Genomic DNA, 21272 nt, shown 5'->3' on the forward strand with positions numbered 1-21272 from the left:
AGGTGGACGGTTCAAAGGGGCATCAGGGATAGGTGGCTTTGACCTTGGTTGGCCTCGTTAACCCAGCGCTCTCTTGGCTCCAGGCGAGGACTAGCCTCCTCACAGAGTACTGGAAGCTGGTACTCTCAGGTGCCTTCCCAGAGGGTGGGCCAGACCAGCGAAGTTCGTCAGTGACTCCGCCCACGAGGTGACCCCGCCCACGGAATGACCCCGCCCATGTGGATCCTAAGTGGATGCCGTCTGGAGGCGGAAAAGCGTTGGGAGATCTGATTGGCTGCTCTAGTCAGAGCCGCGTAGGGGGCGGGGCGAGGCCTGCAGGGGGCGGAGCTTGTGTAGAGGCCCGCCACCCGGCGCCGGCTCGGGAAATGGATGCTCGTCTGGTGTGCGGGCGCCGGGGGCGGGGAAAGCACACGCTCAGCTGCGCGCTGGCCCCGCCCGGGACCCGGCGGGAGCGCGGGGCCATCCTCTTCCTCCCTTGCTGGCGCTGGGCTGAGCCTGGAGCCGAGAAACTGAGTTGGCTCTGAGCTCCCTGTTTGGTTTCTGGGCGGCGGCAGCCGGAGGAGGAACATGGCGCTCGTAGGCAACGGAGCAGAGTTGGAAGCGGACGAGGTACTGGCCGGTGGGGAGTGTGGGCACTGCCCCTGGAGCCCGGGAGGAATGAGCGAGCTCGGCAGGGTTGAGCGAGTCCGGCAGGGACGGCCAAGGTCCCGCCCCCTTGGTTCCCTGTCTGAGACCTGCAGCCTCCCGCCTGGAGGAAGGGACAGGGGTTGCGGCTGGGGACACCAGGCTTTGGGAGGTCTGTCCTCGCTGGAGCGAGGAGGGTTTCTGCGGCTCTCGGAGCGGAGGCGCTGCTCAAGTTGCGGGCGCCGGCACCGTGGGCTCTTGCGGATCGGAGGACACCACGTCCGGCCAGCGGATGGATGGGTGCGAACGCGCGGGAGCGCAGGACCCGCAGTACAGAGCAGTACTGAGCCTCACCAGGGACGCCTAGGCGTTATGAGGTCTGACTCTGAAGTCCCGACATTGGCCCTTTAGAGTTTGTAGAATCGTCTCTTGACCTGGGAATCTCACCTTCTATGGAAGTTTCCGGTGGCAGAACAGAAAGGCTTGCAATCGATGAGAGGAGGGGGACAGCCGGAGGAAAAAGGAGCCCTCGGGGTGTCTGCACCCGCGGGCAGTGCAGGGCTGCCCAGGGGCTGGAGGGCTAGGGACCTGGGGCAGCAGCCCAGGAATTGGTGCTTTCCCCTCCGTGTACGGGGCCCGGGCCTTTTCCCAGCAGGTTCCCAGTGTGGGTGGTGGACGGAGGGAAGGCGCTTGGAGAACCGACTCCGGCCTCCAGTGGTCTCGACTGTCTTTAAATAATTAGCCACTTCCTCCTGTGACTGGCGCGCCCGGGTCTGAGCACCCTCGGGCGGGCGAGCAGGACCTGTTGATTTATCGACTGTTCCTTTGAGCGGTTGGCAGCTCCGGAGAGACGCGCTCTCCGGGCGCTTGAAGTTGAGGCCAGCGGCGGCGGCCGCAGCAGCAGCACCCACAGCGGCTGCTGCTGCCATTTTACCTGACTTGAATTTTACAAGTCGCTGCCTGAGGAAGCTTAGTTTCAAATGATGCAATAGTGGAAGATCTGGAGTTGGCGGGTTAAGCTTCCTGCCCATCTCTTTCAGTGTCGGGAAACTCTTTTGACAACGAATACTATGTTTGAAATGTAGCCCTTCAAATAAAACAAACACAGAACTCCAGCTCCTTTACACGACTGGCCGACAGGAGGGCAAGCCGGACTGTCCAGAAGCTTCCTTACAGCCTGTGCCTTCCAAGGAGGGTATCAGGACCACAGATCAATGAACTAGAGCTTGCATAGCTGCATCTGTTGTTGAAACTTTTAAATTACACTTAAAGACAAATGATGAAATAGCATATTTGTTGCCGTTTTCATCTGTGACAACCTTTCTTTATTTACAGCTTTAGGCTGTCTTTTTGGTATGAGCTGGAGCCAGCTTTTTTCATTCCTCCTGTCTTAGATCTTTTCTGTAATCAACGTCATAACAGTTTCATGGTGCTTTGACTATACATTCACTTTCTCCATTAAAGGTTTTTATCGCTCCCTGCTCTATATTAAATTATGTATCCGTGTTCTTGGCATGCAAGGCTCTCTACAGTGTAGTCTCAATCTGATGTCCCAGCCTTGTCCCCAGCCACTTTTCTATTTATAACCATTTAGTTTAATGTGTTATGCCTGTATTAGAAATAAGGAAACAAGACTGGGAGTAGGGAATTCCCTGGCAGTCCAGTGGTTAGAACTCTGCCCTTCCACTGCAGGGGGCATGAGTTTGATCCCTGGTTGGGGAACTAAGATCCCACATGCTGCATGGCACAGCCAAAAAAAAAAGAGACTGGGAGTAGCTAGTAAATGTGGCGTGAAATTTTTGAATCTCTGGGCTTCTTGTTGAAAAAGATTTGCTACACTTAGGGTGATATAATTGTCTAGACCAGGGCATTGTTGGGAGAGAACGCTTGGACAATAGGTGTAAACTGGGACTGTCTTGGGCATATTGAGACATGGCTACCGTAGCTGTGCCCACAGCCTGCGAGGTGAACCTAATGCCATGCGTTTGCTAGGGAGGAGGGCTCTAGCTCTGTGGGGGAAATTAGGTTTCAGAGCAGCAGAAAGCCTGGCACACAGATACTTGGTAATACATATTTATTGAATGAATAAATTCAATGTGAATTTATTGAATGAATGAAGACTATGCTTAATAACTTCTCAGTTTTTGCCATATCTTTCATTTGTTTTTTAAAATTCAGTAACTGTTAGGCTGCCGTTACATGTTAGGTACTCTACTGGTCCTAGGAAATGAGCAAAGTACAAACAGAATTTCTTTGTTCATGCCAAATCCACTTTTGTCCCTCATGGTGCACCATTTCCATTGGAATAAATTTTGCAAACATTTATTGAACATTTGCTTCGTGCTTAAACTTAGTAGGTGCCTTAGAAACGGAAGGCAGTTTTGGCTCTCTACCGTTCTCAGTCTGGGTAAGGAGATAATGGCACATGAACAAGAACTCTAGAAAAGAGATCAAGGCAGGGTAAGCAAGTAAGAAGTGATGCATTGTCAACCGGGTACCCTTGACTTATTTGTGGAAAGCCCCTCACTTTCAGTGGGCTGAAGCACTCTACCACAAGTGCACAAGACCCTGCTCTTCAACTTCCTGGATGTGTGAAACTAAAAGAGCTGGGAAGCTTTTCAAACACTTAATATAAATTTGATAGTCTTTGAGGCCACTATTTGATATTCTAGGGAAGTAAAAAGGGACAAATTGGTGTAGTTGGAAAAGTAGTAGGTTAGGAATTAGGTGAACTGGGTTCTCAGCTCTGTCACTAATTTGCCCAATAGCCATTCATTCATTAAGTGTGCAAACATCTGACTGTGTTATGTGCCAAGCCTGGTCCTAGCTTAGAGATACAACAGTGACCCAGGCTGACAAGGTCTCTGTCTATAACAATATAGTGACCTTGATTGAGCCAGTCTCTCAACCTCTTAGGGCTCTTTTAAGTTTCCTCATCTGAAGATGGAGGGGCTCCATGAGTCCTGAGTGTTCTTCCAGCTCTAAAAGTCTACACTTTTAGAGGTGGGGGGCTCCTTTGTTTGGGAGAAAGGCTAATAGTATGGGAATCCCTTTTCTTTCAAAGTACCCAAGGAGATGATGGTAGTAGAGGGGACCTTATGATAGTTGTGGGATGGGGTGTTTTCTTAGGTAAACTGGTGTTTTTTGTTTTTTCTCATTTTTTTCTCTAGGTGCTAGGAGGATAAACATGGGAACACAGAGGTTAGGGCTTGCAACCTCAGGGGCAGCAAAAATTGGTTCTGGAGGGAGGCAGAAACTTCTCAGATGTTCCAGTGGTTTGTGGCCCTTCAAAGCTTGGTGGGCAAAATCTTACTTCTTAACATTTAAATTTCTCTCATTGTTTTTTCTTGGGTATTACACAAGAAACATTGACATTGAGTTCATGGAAGATATACAGAATGTATGCAGGGTCACTACTGCAAACCTATGGCAAATAGATGGCTATGACTGGAGAACTTTCTGTCCATCAATAGCTTGATCCTGAAGTCATATCTCTGTTGGTGACTTCCTTATCCATTAGGGCTGCCTTTGGCTGCCTTGTGGATGTTAAGGGCTTCTGTTTGACCCACACTGCTTTGTGTGTGACTTGGGATTTGAAAATTAAATAAAAGTACTTTATATTTTATTCTTTAATCCTATTAGAATTATTCAACCCACTAATAACTATGCCAAGTATTGAAAAGAGAAACTATTGATGATATCTGAATGAATATGTAGCAGCTGGATAAGTTAAAAATTATTTTCTCATATAAAACAAGAGTTAAGTTCATGAAAAATAACTTTTAAGATTTTTTTTTCAATTGTTTTACCTTTTCTGGAAAAATAGCAGTTTTGAAAGTCTTTGAAAAATTTGGTTACATTGCTATTATTACGTAGAAATTGGCAATTTTTATATGTAATTTGATACATCACATTTTTACATTAAAATTACATTAAAAGTTACTCAGCAAATACAAAGTTTAATGTTAATAGCTTTAAATTTTAAAATGTGACTTAACATTTTATTGCCATTCTGAACCCATTATTATATGAGAAGAATAAACTTTATACTTGCTCTTTTATGTATAAAGTACAGATATATCTCTGTGCTATTAACATTTCATGGGGGATGTGGTTAGGAAAAAAATGTCTAAAAAGGCTCCTGGGGCAGGGGGACAATATTGAAAAAAAGTTGAGAAACACTGGATTAGGGAAAGAAATGGTTTATGTGACAGATGCTTTCATGGCCTGAATTTTTGGCCCAGGATTTTTTCGATCTAATTCTGATTTAGAAAATTTCCCCACTGGCATTTTAGATGAAGTTTAGATAAAACTGATTGCTACAGTTTTCTTCGGATCAGATTCATTCTTTCATTCCATCAGTGTTCATTGAGCGCCTCCCCAGGTGCCGGCAGTCTTCAGGTGCTGGAAGTCCATACTGAGATAAGATGGCTTGATTGCTCTTGAGGAACACACGCTCTAGCAAAAGACACAGTTACACAAGTAACGAGCGCTGTCTTTGGGTCAGGGTAGATTTTAGGTAGGAGGGCCATATAATTTATCATCCACAGCAGGGCCCTGGGGAAGTCAGTGTGCTGCTTTCAGTAATTACTCCAGGACAACAGGTGCAAACAGGAATGGTTGGTTGCCCTCGTTTAGCAGCTGGCAAAGACTTTAAAGAAGAGGTGGTATTTGAACTGGGTCTTTAAAAAATTTTTTTTAATTGAAATATAGTTGATTTACAATGTTGTGTTAGTTTCAGGTGTATAGCAAAGTGATTCAGATGTATGTGTATATATATATATATATATATTTCTTTTTTAGATTCTTTTCCATTTTAGCTTATTGCAAGATATTGAGTATAGCTCCCTGTGCTATACAGGAGGCCCTTGTTGGTCATCTATTTTATATATAGTAGTATGTATATAAAAGAAACAATCCTATTTACCATCGCATCAAAAAGAGTAAAATACATAGGAATAAACCTACCTGAGAAGGCAAAAGACCTGTACTCTGAAAACTATAAGATGCTGATGAAAGAAATCCAAGATTACACAAACAGATGGAAATGCATACTGTGTTCTTGGATTGGAAGAATCAATATTATTAAAATGACCATACTACCCAAGGCCATCTACAGATTCAATGCAATCCCTATCAAATTACCAATGGCATGTTTCACAGAACTAGAACAAAAACTTTTAAAATTCGTATGGAAACACAAAAGAGCCCGAATAGGCAAAGCAATTTTGAGGAAGAAGAATGGAGCTGGAAGAATCCGGCTCCCTGAACTGGATCTTGAAGGGTGTGCTAGGTGGAGCAAGTGCGATAAGGCAGAGGCGTGGGTGGAAGTTGAGATGGGGGGGATGAGAGCACACCCTGGGGTCAGCAGGGTGCTCAGCATATGGGGAGGAGTGCCTTGGAGGGCTGCGATCTCCTAAAAAATGGGGACCCAGAGGGCTTTTTAACTAGGCAAGAGTGATACAATTATTTATTTTAGGAAGCTAAGTCTGGTGAAGTTGGTGCAGCCAGACTGGAGGTGGTGGCAGGAAGGGCAAGAGGGTGCTGCGACAGTTCAGAATGGGAGGTGATGAGGACTGGAGTGGAGCAGAGGTCATGGGGTTGGAGAGAGGAGGGACTTCTCAGGGAGAACTTGGAGGAGGAATTGGCCTGGTGGCCTGTTCCCCAGTTGGAGGGGCAGTGGAATGGGGGGAAGGGAGGAGCCAGTAAGAGATGATTCTTGGCTGGCTGGTGGTGCTGTTACCTAAGAAGACAACTGGGTAGGATTCAGCCTTCCGGTGGGTGTGGAGGGTGGGGAAGGACCTCATGCAGAATCAACTCACCTGCTTGGCTCACTGTGACTTTCCTTACTGAGGGAGCACGGCCGTTTGCTTATGAGTGGATGAATCTGGACAAGGTTAGGAAAGGATGTTTGTAAATTGGTCCTGCAGGTGAGCGAGAGGAAAAAAAGAGCATCAGCTTACCGTCGTCAGCCTGGATGCCAGCTCAGGTTAACAAACAGGCAATTTTCCTGAAATGTTCAATTTTAAATCATTTGAAAGCCCATCTATTCTGGGAATGCTACTTTCTCAGTGAAACTTGCCCTCATTGTCTGCTCACGTCCCCTTTGCCCCACACCTCCTACCTCCCCCTCAAGTCCAGTGGTGCAGGTGTGCTTCTTAGACAGGAATCAGTTCTTCCTTGGGTTAGCTGTTTGCTTTCCTTCCTATCTTAGCTCCCTGCGCACAGGTGCTGTTACTAATTATGCACCGTGTGAACTGGATACCGTGAATTCTGTGAGGCTAGTGGTTTCCGTCTGTCTGTTGATGGTCCCCCGGCCCCCAGCCTCAGGTGCCCCGGTGACCAGCTCAGGCAGGTCTCCTGAAGTTACTGTGTGCTCACTTCCCAGGAGAGGAGTGCCCGGGGACTCGCCTGGGCGCTGAGAGGCGTCCTGGGGAGAGCTTCCCTTTGTCAAACCTCCCCTCGGCCACTGTGTCAGAACTATCCTCTTCCATCCCTGTGCTTAGTGGGAGTCGGTCATATACCCAGAGCCACTCTGGCCAGTCGGCCATACTGGCTAGGTCAGCACGCCTCTCTAAAGGGACTCTTGACGTGTTGACTTCCTGGCAGTTCATAATGCCATTATGCATCTTGAGCTCTTTATTGAAAGACTGGGTGTGTAGTAAGGGCTTTTTTTTGCTGAGATCTGTGGACCTGTATTTTAAAATATTTTAGTGAAATGATGCACTATGTATATTTGTTGGGTCTGATTGTAACTAGTGAAGGAGAAGATTATTCAGTCTAAGTTAATGTATTGGGTTTCATGCCAGGTGCTCCTGCCCTAAAGTGATGGTCTAGTGGGAGGTGGGGGCAGGTGTGTAAATAAATAGGTGCAATTCTCTGTGCTGAGAACTACAGAGGAGGGATGCCAAGGTGCTTTGGCAGCACGGAGGAGGGCATCTCACCTGGAGTGGGGGGAGGGAATGGGTAATCAGGGATGGTTTCCTCAAGGAGGCCATTTCTTAGACATTCTGGATCTTGCGGGATGAGTAGGGGTTAGCCATGTAGCCATGTAGAAGAGAGCTGGGGACAAAGGGAACTCTTGAAGTGCGTCCCGGGGAGAGGAAACAGCAGGCACAGGGTTCGGAGGTGAAGAGGTGCTTGTGGCGCTCTGGGTGGCAGGAAATGAGGCTCAGGGGCAGGAAGGGCTCTTCTAAGTTTTTCATGCGGAATCGTGGATACCATGATGTGCATGGTGTGCATTTAAGGGCTTCAGCTGAGCAGAGGTGTGGTGAGATCTGTGCTGTAGGTGGGTCCCTCTGGCAGTGCATGGAGGCCGATTGGAGGAAGACAGGACCGGAGCTGGGGAGGGAGGTTGTTTTCTGGTGTTTTTGTTTTGTCGAATGACTGTTACAGCCCCCTGAAGGCCCACTCTGTGCAGCGCTAGCTAGGTACTGGGATAACACGATGGGAAAGACATGGTTTTGATCCCTCTGGAGCAGGTGATCAGGAATATGGACACACAAAACCACTCTCACCTGGAATGGAGGGGCGAGTTCGGAGAGCTTGTAAGCAGGCCTGGGGCTTCTAGGAGGAGGAGGAAGAGAAGGGTTTCCTGGGGTCGTCACTCACCCTGAAGGTGCTGGTGAGGTGTGCCTCCCTGCCCCTCTGCCCCCAAGTCAGATCAGCTAACTTGGTTTCCAGACCAAGTCTTTACTGCCCAGCTGTGTGACTTAACCCCTTTGGGCCTTGGTTTCCTCTTACATAACCTGAAGGCATTGATCTTGATGATCTGTTTCTGAAGTTCTTGGCTTTGACGTTTGTGATCTAGAAGGTGACATGTGATCTGGACTTTGAGGGGTGGAGTTTTAGCAGGCAGCCGTGGAGAGCAGATCACGCCTTCACTCCTTCAGGCAGAGGGAGCAGTGGGGGCACATGCCCGGGCATGGGTGAAGCTTGGTGGAGGCTGAGTGCAGGCTGTGTGAGGGCTCTGTGGTTGAGGCTGGAAGGCGGTGCTGTGTGTGTTCCAGCAGATTTTGGTAGGTCTTGAACGCTCAGCTAAGCAGTTTGGGTTTTTTGTTTTCGTTTGTTTTTTTCAATTTTCTTCCTTGACATATGTATCCTCCCACATTTGGGAAATGTGTTTCTTTTTCTTTTTTTTTTTTTTGATGAAGGAAGCAATGATGATCCCATTTCTTGGTTTCACTTTCTCCTTTCCCAGCCCCATTTCCAAAGTACTTAAGTTTTAAACTGATGACTGTAACCTGCAATGCACTAGTTAAGGAGGCAGACAAGTCAGGCACGATTGAGTACTTCCATAGGCTGTGTTTTGTCATACAGACTCTTACCCTCAGCTAAGTTCTCAGACGCAGAACCCCTGGAGGCACGACTCTGGTGCGGTCAGCAGGACCAGTCAGGGGTTCTCTGAGGGTGTCCTCTGTCCTCCTTTTCTCTCGCCCTGCTTCTTTAGGCTGCTTTGCCCCGGAGTTCTGGGCTTCCTGGTCTATTTTCCATGCATGAAACACAGTCCTTCCACTCAGAGCTAAAGGCAACAAACCTCAGAGTCTCACATCGTTTTTTCAGACCAAATGGGGTAGGATCTTTTTTGAGAGGAGGCGGGCAACGCAGATGACAGAGTGGGAGAGTCTGGAAGAGAGGGGAATGAGGCCTTGGTCCAGGACCCTCTGCCGGAAGCACTCAGATATCATCTGTGCAAAATCATCGCCCGAGTGCTTGTTGTTCGAGAATAGCTACCCCTGGCTTGGATTCCGATCTAGGCTTCTTGTCTCATTTGCTGTGTGACCTGGGGCTTCTTATTTAACTTGTCTGATGCTTTTCATTTATAAAACAGGAATAATGATAACTACCCCATAAGGTTGGCAAACAGGATGAAGTAAGAGTCTGTTTTACAAAGCACCTGGCACATAGAAGTACCCATAACGTGCTAGTTCTCTCTTCCCTTCTGCTTTACCTTAAGGTATTGCTGCCACGGTTTATTATTTATGGGTTTGATGGAGAATCTGTATTAGTGTGTCCGAATATAATTTCACCTTATTTTTGCAGCCTATAGGGGAGAAACTAATGCAGAAGTACACAGCCTAGACACAGGCAGTGACGGGCCGAAGGCCACCCAGCTTGCTTAGGCATGGATGAGGGTTAGAAGCCAAGTGCTCTAACTCTACATTCATGGCCCTTTCCACTAGGTCAGGGAGTGGCAGACGGTGCTGCAAGGACAATGTAGCCTCCCTCCTACCTGTTCTTGTAAATAACGTTTTATTGGAACACAGACATGCCCCTTTGTTTAGGTGTTGCCTTTGGCTGTTTACACACAATGTCAGAGATAGTAGTTAGGACACACCGTATGGCCCATGTGGCCTAAATATTTATAGGGTCTTTGTGGAAACAGTTTGCTGACCCCTGTACTAGGTGATTTCTAGGGCTATACGTGAGTTTGTTTATAAAGCGTCATAAGCTTTATGAATTAAATTTGCTTGTTTCCTTAATACTCCTATTATAGGCATCAAAAACTCGGAAAACATAGAAATCTATTTGACACACCCCATGAAGTGCTATGGCAGAAGTTCTGGAGTCAGACGGGTTTGAATCCCTGCTCCTCCATGTACAGCCTTGGATAAGTTAATCTCTCTAAGCTTCAGTTTCTTCATCAGTCAAATGGGGATAATGCTGTAGAACCTGCTTCAGAGAGTTATTTATTTATTTATTTACTTTTGGCTGTGTTGGGTCTTCGTTGCTGCACGCGGGCTTTTTCTAGTCGTGGAGAGCTGCGGCTACTCTTCGTTGTGGTTCATGGGCTTCTCATTGCGGCGGCTTCTCTTGTTGCGGAGCATGGGCTCTAGGCATGCGGGCTTCAGTAGTTGTGGCACGTGGGCTCAGTAGTTGTGGCTCACGGGCTCTAGAGCGCAGGCTCAGTAGTTGTGGCACACGGGCTTAGTTGCTCCGCGGCATGCGGGATCTTCCTGGACCAGGGCTCGAACCCGTGTCCCCTGCATTGGCAGGCAGATTCTTAACCACTGCACCACCAGGAAAGTCCTCAGAGGGTTATTGAGAGGATTAACACCCTATAAAGTGCTTAGCATATGGGGTGCAAATGTTGGCCCTTAGTACTATTATTATTAAGGCTGCATGATGAGGATACTTGACATTGATTTCCCAATCCGTTAAGGAACTGACCTTGTATAAAGGTCGGCCCATGCAGAGTCCTGCAAGACTCCGCTTCCACTTGGATTCCTTTAGGATGATGCAGATACCTCTAAGGCTAATCTCAGGACTCCAGCTAGGTCAATTCTGCAAGTTTATAATCCTCACACGTCTCCCTCCCTGAGTGGAGAGGGGAAAACACTTACCGCAAAAGAGAGTATAAACATGGGCTCAAAGGGCCATCTGTTTCAGCAGAACAGTGTTTATAATAGTCAGCAAGGGACTTGGCCATGTCCGTAATATTTTGAAACTGACATTTGCCCCCTGACACCTAAATGGTATGTGTGGTAACCTCTAGTTTCTCCAAATGTGTGGCTGTGCAGGATGGTCCCCTCTTTAACATTGGTGAATGTCATAACATTCTTATGACATTTTCATAAGATCGTAAAGCACCTAGATGCTAATAGGAGACTGTAGGAGGTATGTTTGTGTTTGGCTACTTAGTCTAAGAGGTTAGAAGGTAAAGGAGATGACAGTGTGTGTGCACTCCTGGGCCCTGGAGGGAGCTCTAGGGTTCTTTCTCTGCCCCAAAATCATGTGCCATGCCAGACTGCTGTGTTTAAAGTTCAAGTCCATCCTCACCTTGCTGCTTAAAATCTGTCCACAGTGTTTCGTTGCTTTTGAGGTATTATGCAAACACTTTAGCATGGTGTATGAGGCCTTACTTAGGACCTATCTCGGTGGTTCTCACACTTTAGGGTGCATAGGTAACCTGGTTAGGGGAGTGTGTGGCTTGTTAAGATGCACGTTCCTAGGTCCTACCACAAGCCATTCTTCTTCAGTAGGTCTGGGGTGGTTCCCAGGAGTTTGCCCTCCTAACAGGACCTTTAATATCAGCTGTGGTGAGGTGCTTGTAGCTCCCCTTCCAGGCGCCATCTCCCAAAGGGGCAGCCTTTCTCACTTCTCAGCTTTTTCATACACTGTTCCCTCACTTGGCTGATTCCTCTTCATCGTTGAAGACCTCCCTCAGGTACCATTTCTCCTCCAGCCTTTCCAGATATTCCCTTATTTTCTCCCCTCCAGGTACTCAATGACCATTTAGCATTCCTGGCTGCTTTCAAGGAGAAATATTCCTCTTTCACCATACAGGCTATGACACCTAGCAGGGATAGGATGTAGGTGCCTTGGTGTTCCAGAAGGAAAGGGTGGGACTTTCCCCCCCCAGAAAGCAGCAAAGGAACTCCCTTCAGTGCTTTCTAACAACGTGATATTTTTAGCCTTTCAACCAGAAAGGAGAATTTACCTCCATAATCTATTAGCTTTATCTCAGTATTCTTAAAAAAAAAAAGCTTTATTGAGGTGTAATTTACATGCCATTCATTCACTCCTTTTAAGTGTACAATTCAATGATCTTTAAGTAAATTTACATTGTGCAGCTATCGCCACAATCCAATTTAAGAACATTTCCATGACCCCATAAAGATTCCTTGTGCCTGTCTGCTCTCACCTCAATATACTTTTCACCTTTAAATTGATTGAAAAATTAAAAATCATCAGGATAAAATAGAATTTCCCAGGCAGAAGTAAAAATGAGCAGCCATTATATATGATGGGGACAAAGCAGACATGTTAGGCATCAAAAAGCAAGACTGCAGAGCAGAGTGCATTTGGGTCAGCGCTGACTTGGTTCTTAACACTGTGACATCATCAGAAGACAAGCTCGAGGGCTGAGTGAATTACCCTGGTCCAGATGAATAATTTGTCCCATTTGCAATAAAGCAGAAGATGTGTAGTCTATACAGATGATGGTTTTTCCTGATTTTCTAGTTCATTCCCCAAGGCAGATGCTACTTATCCAACATGTTCAGCTTGCTGCTAGAAGCACAAACAAGCAATTGCATTTCTAAGCCGTTAACAGTTGAGTGAAAGGGACTGTCACCCTAGCACAAGTCTCGAATAGGACAAAGAGTCAGAAAATTTCTGCCTCTTTTCAGGCACCCCATCTGAATTTCAGATTTGTCGTATCTGTTCCTAGGAAGGCACGTGGGAGACAGGAAAGAACATGGATGGGCTTACAGGTTAGTGGCCATGGATTGGGTTCTGTCACTTGCAGAGGCACTGTGACCTTGGGCAAGTTACTTAATCTCTCTGTGAGCTTCCGTCTCCTCATCAGTCAGTGGGGGATTCTAATGGCCACCTCAGAGAGTTGCTACTAGCAGCCTTGGCAACTCATCCGGAGCCATTCATTTGAATAGCAATGATGTATAGATTTTGCTTTTTATCAGTACATAAGAATGGCTAGAATTTTACAGAGCAGGAAAGAATCCTAGTAAGATTGTGTCAAATATTGCCACTAGCCATATTGAACATCTTGATATTCAGTATGCATTTGCTGATATTCATTTTAAGATCTAGTTTTGAGAGAGAAGGTTTTGTTTTTGTTTTCATTTTAAAATACAAACAATGGTAAATGCCCTTGCGGACACCGGCCCAAGCTAGGTAACCAAGGGCAAGACACTTGGAGACATGGCTTCCTCCCTCCTGCAGTGGGATGAAGTGAAATAACGCACGTAATCTAGCTGGGCTAAATAGGGAGCATTCAGAAAATGAGGATGAGTATAATTTATTCATACACTTAATGCTTTTAGAAGCCTGAGGTGTTCACATTTCTACCAGTTTTCTATTTAGTAATACTAGCATACGTGCATAGGTGGTATTTCTCCCAACTTTTCAAAATAGAAGACATTGAGATTCGTGGACCTTTTCTTCAGACATCAAGCAAATTTACTCTGATTTCATAAATAGTAGAGATGACTTTATAAGGTGTTAGGTTCCACAAGTCCAACTGTATTGCTAATTATATTGGAAATTTAAAAAGTAAAGCTACTAGCTTAGAAAGAATCTTTTTTTTTTTTTTAATCTTCTAAAGGCTTACCTGCTTTTACCTCCCTTTATAGTTTATGGTGGAGGAGGTTACATTTTAACTTAGATAAGAGTCCCCCTTTTTGATGTACGCAGTCAGAACTTTAAGTCTGCATGCCTCAGGGAGCAGGTTTCACGTGACAATAGATTAGGTTCAACGGGGGTGACATGCTAAAGTGAGCTCCTGTCTCTTTGTTAAAGACCGAAAAGCATTCCAATTCAACTGTGGCAATTTGGTGACAATCACCCCTTCTATAATTATTTTAGGAGGAAGCACAAGACTTTGGGGGAACAATTTAAAGCAGCATTACTCAACCAAAAAAGCCCTCCCCATGCCTCGTCCTTGATCTTTCCTGTCTGTTCCCCTCAATTTACGCTTCTTTTGCCTCCCATGTCTCTGTCATCAGCTAGTCCTGTCGGATCTACCTCCAAAACATGGCTCCTTACTGCATACTGGCCCCTTCTCTCCATCACCGCTATGTCCCCAGGCCACACCACTGTCTTCTCCCCGCTGCATCTCTGGAAGAGCATCCTCACTGGTCTCCCTGCTTCCTCTCTGGCTCTGCAATCCACTCTCACTCTGCAGCCCAAGTGCTCTTTTACAAATAGTAATCACATTACGCCCTTGCTTCAAACTGTTTATTTAGGATGAAATCCACACTTCTTTTCTTTTGCTTTTCCTTCTCCTGCCCCTCTCCCCTTCGTTCCTCTGCTGTAGCCACCCTGGCTTCCGTTAGGTCTCTCGAACATGCCCAGTTCTTTTCCACCATAGTGCTCCTGCGTGAGTGTTTCCCCAGCCTGGCGGGCTGCACCACTTCTTCACATGACCAGCTCCTTCTCAACTTTCCATCCTCACTTTAAAGATCAGGTTCCAAGTGCAGTTTTCCTTGGGTTTCATCTTCAAAGCAGCCTTTCTCTTTCCTCTATTACGCATCCTGTCTATTTCCTCATAGATATAATCACCATCTGTATTATCTTGTTTGCTTATTTTCTTCTCTGTCATCTCTCTCCATCAGGTTTCAGCACAGGAAGCAGAAACTGGTGTAGGTAGTTTACATAAGAAAGAGTTTAAGAAGGGAATCCCCAGATGTTTACAAAGTGCATGGAGGGGCTATAGGTGTGGTTCTAGGCTGGGCTTCTGTGAAAGACCCTCAGTGCTGTCCAGAACTGACTCACTAGGGCAGGTGCTGGTATTCTGTGGCTGATGGTTCTAGAGCTAAGAGTTCCCAGCGCTTTGCAGTAGCTGTGGTTCAGGGATCAGGGAGCCAGAATGGAGACACCTCTGCTGCCACTGTCTTATATGTGCTGGAAGGTGGAGAAAGGATGCTGAGCCCTGCTGTTGAGACCACGTCAGTTCCCTCACTCTTGCTTGACAGCAGAAAAAGTCAGAAAGGGGCAGGAAAATGACCTCAGCCTTTTGGATCTTGTACGGGTATATCTTAATGGGTGTAACCTAATTCTCACCCAGAATCAGCTTACTTCCTCTACAGCCACAAATCTATCAGGCTCTCAGGAGCTCCTGTCTCTGTAAATTGTACTGCAGTTCCTCAAATTTCTCTTGTGATTGCTCAAAACTCCATTGATTGTTCTGACTTGTTCTGTTGTCTCCAGATGTTTCTCAGCTTCTTAATTTTGGCAGTTCTTTATTTTCAGGTTGGCTGCACACTCTTGCCAGTTTTCACTATAGATAGCTCTTTCTCTTAATTAAAAAGAAACAATGAAAGAGACTGAGTTTTAGAGGTCTGCACCATTATTCTGATACAAACGCCCACGATCCTTTAGGTTCTCCCAGTATTTCAATCAGCTAAGAATTGGTAAGGAAACTCAGCTTCAGATGGCAGCAAATCAAGCAGACCCTTAATGTTCTCTTTTTTAACAAAGTCCATTTTGTAATGTATATCGGCGTGTCAAGTGTGTAGGTCAGTGGCTACATACCTCAGTTTTTATTAGGGGACTCGGAAAAATAATTGAGTCTTATTGCAAAAGTTTAGATGTGCCTAACCTTATAAGATTCCTTGGCAAAACAGAATTCTCATAATAAGCAAGTTCTAGGTATTAGAATTTGCTCCGAGGGGGTAAAGAGTGAGAAATGTAAAAGTTGCCTAGACCAAATGTGGGACAATCTGAGCACCAAAATAAGTAAAGACAGTAATGTATTATAGACCACTGAAAATAGGTCTCCCTGAGCCCATATGGATGATGACCAACTAGATAGACACATGGAGGAGACGGGAGGGATTTGCTTTCAGCAGAATGCCAAAGACCAACTGGTAGAAGTGGAGGGAGTGCTAGAGGTGGGAAAGCAGTGTTCAGCTCTCCTAGTAAAGATGGAGTCAGGTAGCCGTCATCACAGGTGATATAGACAAGTTTGGGGGAGGAGCGTGATATTGACCTGCTCTTACCCTATCTCACCACAGATTCCTTATGACTTGCAAGACAAAAATGGTAACTATGCAGTGGAGAAATCAGACACTACTTTGACCAGGTGACCAAAATTAATATCACCAGTGGGGGCAGACAGCATCTGTGCCTCCAGATAGCAGTGACCTGACAAGGACACAGGGTCTCTTCTGTACTAGTCTAACCTGAATCTGATCACAGGGAAACATCAGAGAAACTTAAAATAAGGAAGGTTCTATTAAAAAAAAAAAAAAAAAAAAAAGAAGAGGGCTGTACTCTCCAAAAATGTCAATGTCATAAAAGACAAAGGCTGTGAAAATGTCCCAGATTAAAGGAGGCAAAGGAGATGGAACAGCTAAATGCAATAGTTCACCTGAGACTAGCTCCTGTATTGCAGGGAAAAATGCTACAAAGGAACATTGTTGGGTCAATTGACAAAACTGGAAAATGGACAGGAGTTTAAAGTAGTTAAATTTACTGATGTGGGTAACTGTACTGTGGTTATGTAAGAGAGTATCTGTATTTTTAAAAAATACAAACTGGAGTATTTAGAGGTACAGGGCCACAGTATATGTAATTTACTCTCAAATGGTTTAGAAAAAAATTTGTATCTAGATAGAGAAGAAGGGAAATGGAGTTGAAGAGGGAGAGGGAAGAGCAGATTATAAGGCAAATGGGGCAAAATGTTAACACTAGATGAATCTGAATAAATGGCATAGAAGCTTTCTTTGTACCATTCTGTAAATTTGAAGTTATTTCTAAATAAAAAGCTTTAGGGACTTCCCTGGTGGTCCAGCAGTTAAGACTCTGTGCTCCCAATGCAGGGGGCCCAGGTTCGATCCCTGGTCAGGGAACTAGATCCCACATGCCACAACTAAAGATCCTGCATGCTGCAACAAAGGTCGTGCGTACCGCAACTAAGACGTGGTGCAGCCAAATAAATAAATATTTTTTTTTAAAGTTAAAAAAAATTTTTTCTAGGGGAGTTCCTTGGTGGTTTAGTGGTTAGGATTTGACACCCATGGCCCAAGTTCAATCCCTGGTCGGGGAACTGAGATCCTGCAAGCCACATGGCGTGACCAAAACCAAAAAACAAAAAAACGGTTTTCTAGAAACAGAAAGTGCTTTTCACTTATGCTAGGCACAAAAGGATCTGGGTTATGAAGCAGTTTAGTTGAAATGTCATCTTACCTTACTGTGCTTGAATTTTTCTCTAGGTATGTTGGATCTACTTATTGCAAACTAAATACTTTAACTTTTTTTATATTGTTCAAATTGTCCATTCTTTTTTACATTACTCAAGCAATACATCAAAGCATTCCTGTTTTAAAAGATTTAAGTCATTCAGACGCCACAACATGATCTTTCACTTTACCATTCCTTCCCTGTCCATGCTTAGCAGAAATCAGCATTGAGTTTTGACTAATGTAAATGGGATCTTATACCATACACCTTTCCCAGGAACAGGCTTTCCATTTAATATATCTGTGAGGTATTTCTACTGTTTGCTTTACTTTTTATCTAATGACGGAAGAGAGTTAGATAATATAATTGTACCATAATTTATTTAACTACTTCCCTGTTGAAGAGCATTTAGGTTGTTTCAATACAGTGTGTACCATAATAGATGGACCCTTGTGCATGTGTATATTTTAATAGTATAGAATCCTAGAAGTAATATTGCTGTGCATGCATTAAAATTTTTTATAATGTATGCATTAAAATTTTTAAATAAATGCAGCTAGACTGACTTCTAAATAGACCGTAGCAACAGTATACGTTCTATTTTCCAACATCTCTGCCAACTGTGGATATTATCGATTTAAAAAATGTTTGCCAATCTTATGGACAAAATAATACTACTTTTTAGGTGCACATTTCCAAGTTTATTGGCTATTGGTTTTCTTTTCCAGTGCACAGTTTCTTCATACCCTTTATCTATGATTCTTTTGGTTGTTTGTCTCTTTCTTATTGATCTGTAAGAGTTCTTTATATATTATGGATAATAATGTTTTTGCTTGTTTATGGTGCCTTAAATATTTTCTCCTAGCCATTTGCTTGTCTTGGAAATTTTAAATTTTTATGTAGCCAAACCTTTTACTCTTTTCTTTATGGCTTCTTGGTTTTGTGTCTTATTTAGAAAGATTGTCCCTGTTTTCAAGATTTTGAAAAATATTCTGCGTACATTCATCTTTTGTTTTTGTATTTATCTCTTTAATGCACCTAGAAATTTGCATATGGGTTTAATTTCACTTTGGTCCCAGTAGATAACCAGTTTCTTCAGCATCATTTATTAAATAATTCATTATTCTTTCTCCAATTTAAATTTTAATGGAATCATAAAATAAATTCCTACGTGTACAGGAGTCCATGTCTGCATTCTTTTTTTTTTTTTAATTTAATTAATTAATTTATTTGGCTGCACTGGGTCTTCATTGCTGCCCGTGGGATTTCTCTTCTTGTAGCGAGCAGGGGCTACTCTTCATTGCGGTGCGTGGGCTTCTCATTGTGGTGGCTTCTCTTGTTATGGAGCGCAGGCTTCAGTAGTTGCAGCACGTGGGCTCAGTAGTTGTGGCATGTGGGCCTTAGAGCACATGGGCTTCAGTAGTTGTGGCAGGTGGGCTCAGTAGTTGCAGCATGTGGGCTCTAGGGCGCATGGGCTTCAGTAGTTGTGGCTTGCAGGCTCTAGAGCGCAGACTCAGTAGTTGTGGTGCACGGGCTTAGTTGCTCTGTGGCATGTGGGATCTTCCCGGACCAGGGATTGAACCCATGTCCCCTGCATTGGCAGGCGGATTCTTAACCACTGCGCCACCAGGGAAGCCCCCTTCTGCTATTTTGGAATAAGTTTCTATATTTAATTGCTTCTTGTTAGAAGCAAACTGTCAGCATTTCACATATGATGGGATTGCTTTAGTCAATTTGTCTTATAGTATAAAGTTTATTTCTCTACATAATACAAATGTGTAGGTATGCATTTAGCTTCTTGCTGAAATTTTCTTGATGTTGAGGGGGGAGTACTGGTGGGAGAGGAGGAGAATTTAGTCTTGACAGAAATGAATATATTGAAGTTTTAGCCTTTTCTCTCTTAGATTCCCCCAAAAGAACAGATTAGCATTCTCAGCATCTCTGCTTTGCTAGCACCTATAGTTCTCATGCGAGTATGTACCCTGGGAGGGAAAGTACTGTCTGAGTGGTCCAGTATTTGGGCATAAAACTTTCTCCTGCAGTAATAACAATTAAAGTAATCACTTAATGAGAGCTGACATTATCAGATACTTACTATGGACCAGACACCTACATACAGCTCACTTAATTCTTTCAATCCCACAAGTTTGGTATTATTGTTATTCCCATTTTACAGTGTTGAATATGAATCTTAGAGAAGCCAAGTAACTTGCCCAAAGCCACACATAGTTAAGAAGTGATGGAGCTGTTGGTGGGACTCTAAACCCATGTTACTAGCATTATTTATTTCCACCTTGAATTTGAAGCTTGAAGGCAGTGAGTTTTTTGGGTAAATAATTCCTACTATTTTCTAGATTTTTCACATCTGTTTCTTACTCTATCCTCAAAATATCTAATGGGGTAGGGAAGGAAATTCGATGGTTTATCCATTTATGCAAAGGTGGGCAAACTTTTTCTGTATAAGACCAGATAGTAAATATTTTGAGCTTTGTAGACCATATCGTCTCACTTGCAGCTACTCAGCTCTGCGGGTGTAACAGGAAATATATAAATAGACAATATGTAAATGATTGAGAGTGGCAATGTTCCAATAAAACTTTATTTACAAAAACAGGCAGCAGCTTGGATTTGGCTCATGAGTTGTAGTTGGCTGACCTCTGTGATGGTGGACTGATCGGATCTCTTTGGGGACACCTGGACATGTCAGCCGGGGGTGGGGCAGAATCAGAATTCCTAGTGTGAAGTGTTGTGCCCTGCCCACTCCCCAACCTTCTCCAGGCTGCATCACTTAGTACCACTCACTAGTGCCTTTAGGAGAGTCAAGTCCCAACAATAATCGTGGTAGTGAGTGTTTTGTCCTGGGTGCTTTGTACTGTGTGCTTTTCACATGTGTCATTTAATCAGTGAGTAACCCAGTGAGATGGGAAACAGAGGTACAAGAAAGGAGAAGGCTTGCCTAAGGTCATAGAGCTAGTAGATGGTGAAATGGATTGGAACCCAGGGAGGTTGATTCTGAGCATGTGAGCTCAAGTCTTACCTTATTTCTCCCACATTATGGGCTTTCTCAGTTTGAGGTTGCCTTTGAAGCCTTATTCTTCAGGAACTGCCTCTTCCCAGCACTCATATTAAGAGATAAGATTCTCTTTTTAAGACATTTACTTTGGAACCGAGCTACAAGTAAGGGAGTGCTAACTCTGCCATTTTTCTGTTATAGTTGGAAAGTTTGAGGGTCAAATAAGATGATGCAAGAGGTTTCTTTTTGCTTGTCCTTAGGCTGCACTGAAGACTACCAGCTGTAGAACCACTTTAATGATAACAAGAGAAATTATTTGTTAGTGTTGTGTCAACACGGAGCCGGGTGCATTAAATACGTTATCTCAGTTAAACCTCAAAACAGTGCTGTAAATTAAGTGGCATTATTCCCATTTCACAGATGAAAAAACTGAGGCTCATCTATGCGATGTTGGATAGGTTAATTAAATCTCCATGAGTCTTAGTTTCCTTATTGGGATATAATAATAGCCCTATCTCATAGGGTCATTATGAAGATTAAATGAGTTAAGGCACTTTAAGAATTTAGAGCAGTGTTTGGCACTGAATGGTATTACCTTTTTTTTTTTTTTTTTTGGTATTACCTTTTATTATTGTTATTATTATTATTATCAGAATATAGTAGTAGTAGTAGTAATAGTAGAGGTGAAATTTTTTTTTTTTTTATGATTGTTTGTGAATTGGAAATAAGCATCTAAGTGTCTAATATAGTGCCTGGGTGTTAATAAATGGAATTTATGGTTATTTATTCATAGGAAGAAGCATAAGCTCTGTTCATTTTAATTTAAAAATACGTCTACTCATGATTGTTTCAAAATTAAGCAGTTTAAAATGTTAAAACTCAGTCTCTTGGTTCTGTTTGTTGCTGTTTGTTTTGTGTAACATTATTCTCCTGCAAAAATAGTATGCCCTAGATATTCCTCTGTTTACTATAGATTAGGTAGGGCTGGTAC

The 21272-nt window shown here is 44.1% G+C and overlaps 1 protein-coding gene across 1 annotated transcript in view; it reads left to right on the forward strand.

Moving 5' to 3' along the window:
- Nucleotides 1-353: 353 nt before the first annotated feature.
- The window catches only part of TTC39B (tetratricopeptide repeat domain 39B), a 136886-nt gene continuing 115967 nt past the window's right edge, over nucleotides 354-21272 (forward strand). Inside the window, exon 1 of the mRNA XM_036856554.1 lies at nucleotides 354-609. Within this exon, the coding sequence (XP_036712449.1) occupies nucleotides 568-609 (42 nt within the window). The 5' untranslated portion in view covers nucleotides 354-567. The remainder of the gene's footprint in view (nucleotides 610-21272) is intronic.

Source organism: Balaenoptera musculus, chromosome 6 (genome assembly GCF_009873245.2).
Source record: "Balaenoptera musculus isolate JJ_BM4_2016_0621 chromosome 6, mBalMus1.pri.v3, whole genome shotgun sequence".
Taxonomy (NCBI): Eukaryota; Metazoa; Chordata; class Mammalia; order Artiodactyla; family Balaenopteridae; genus Balaenoptera; species Balaenoptera musculus.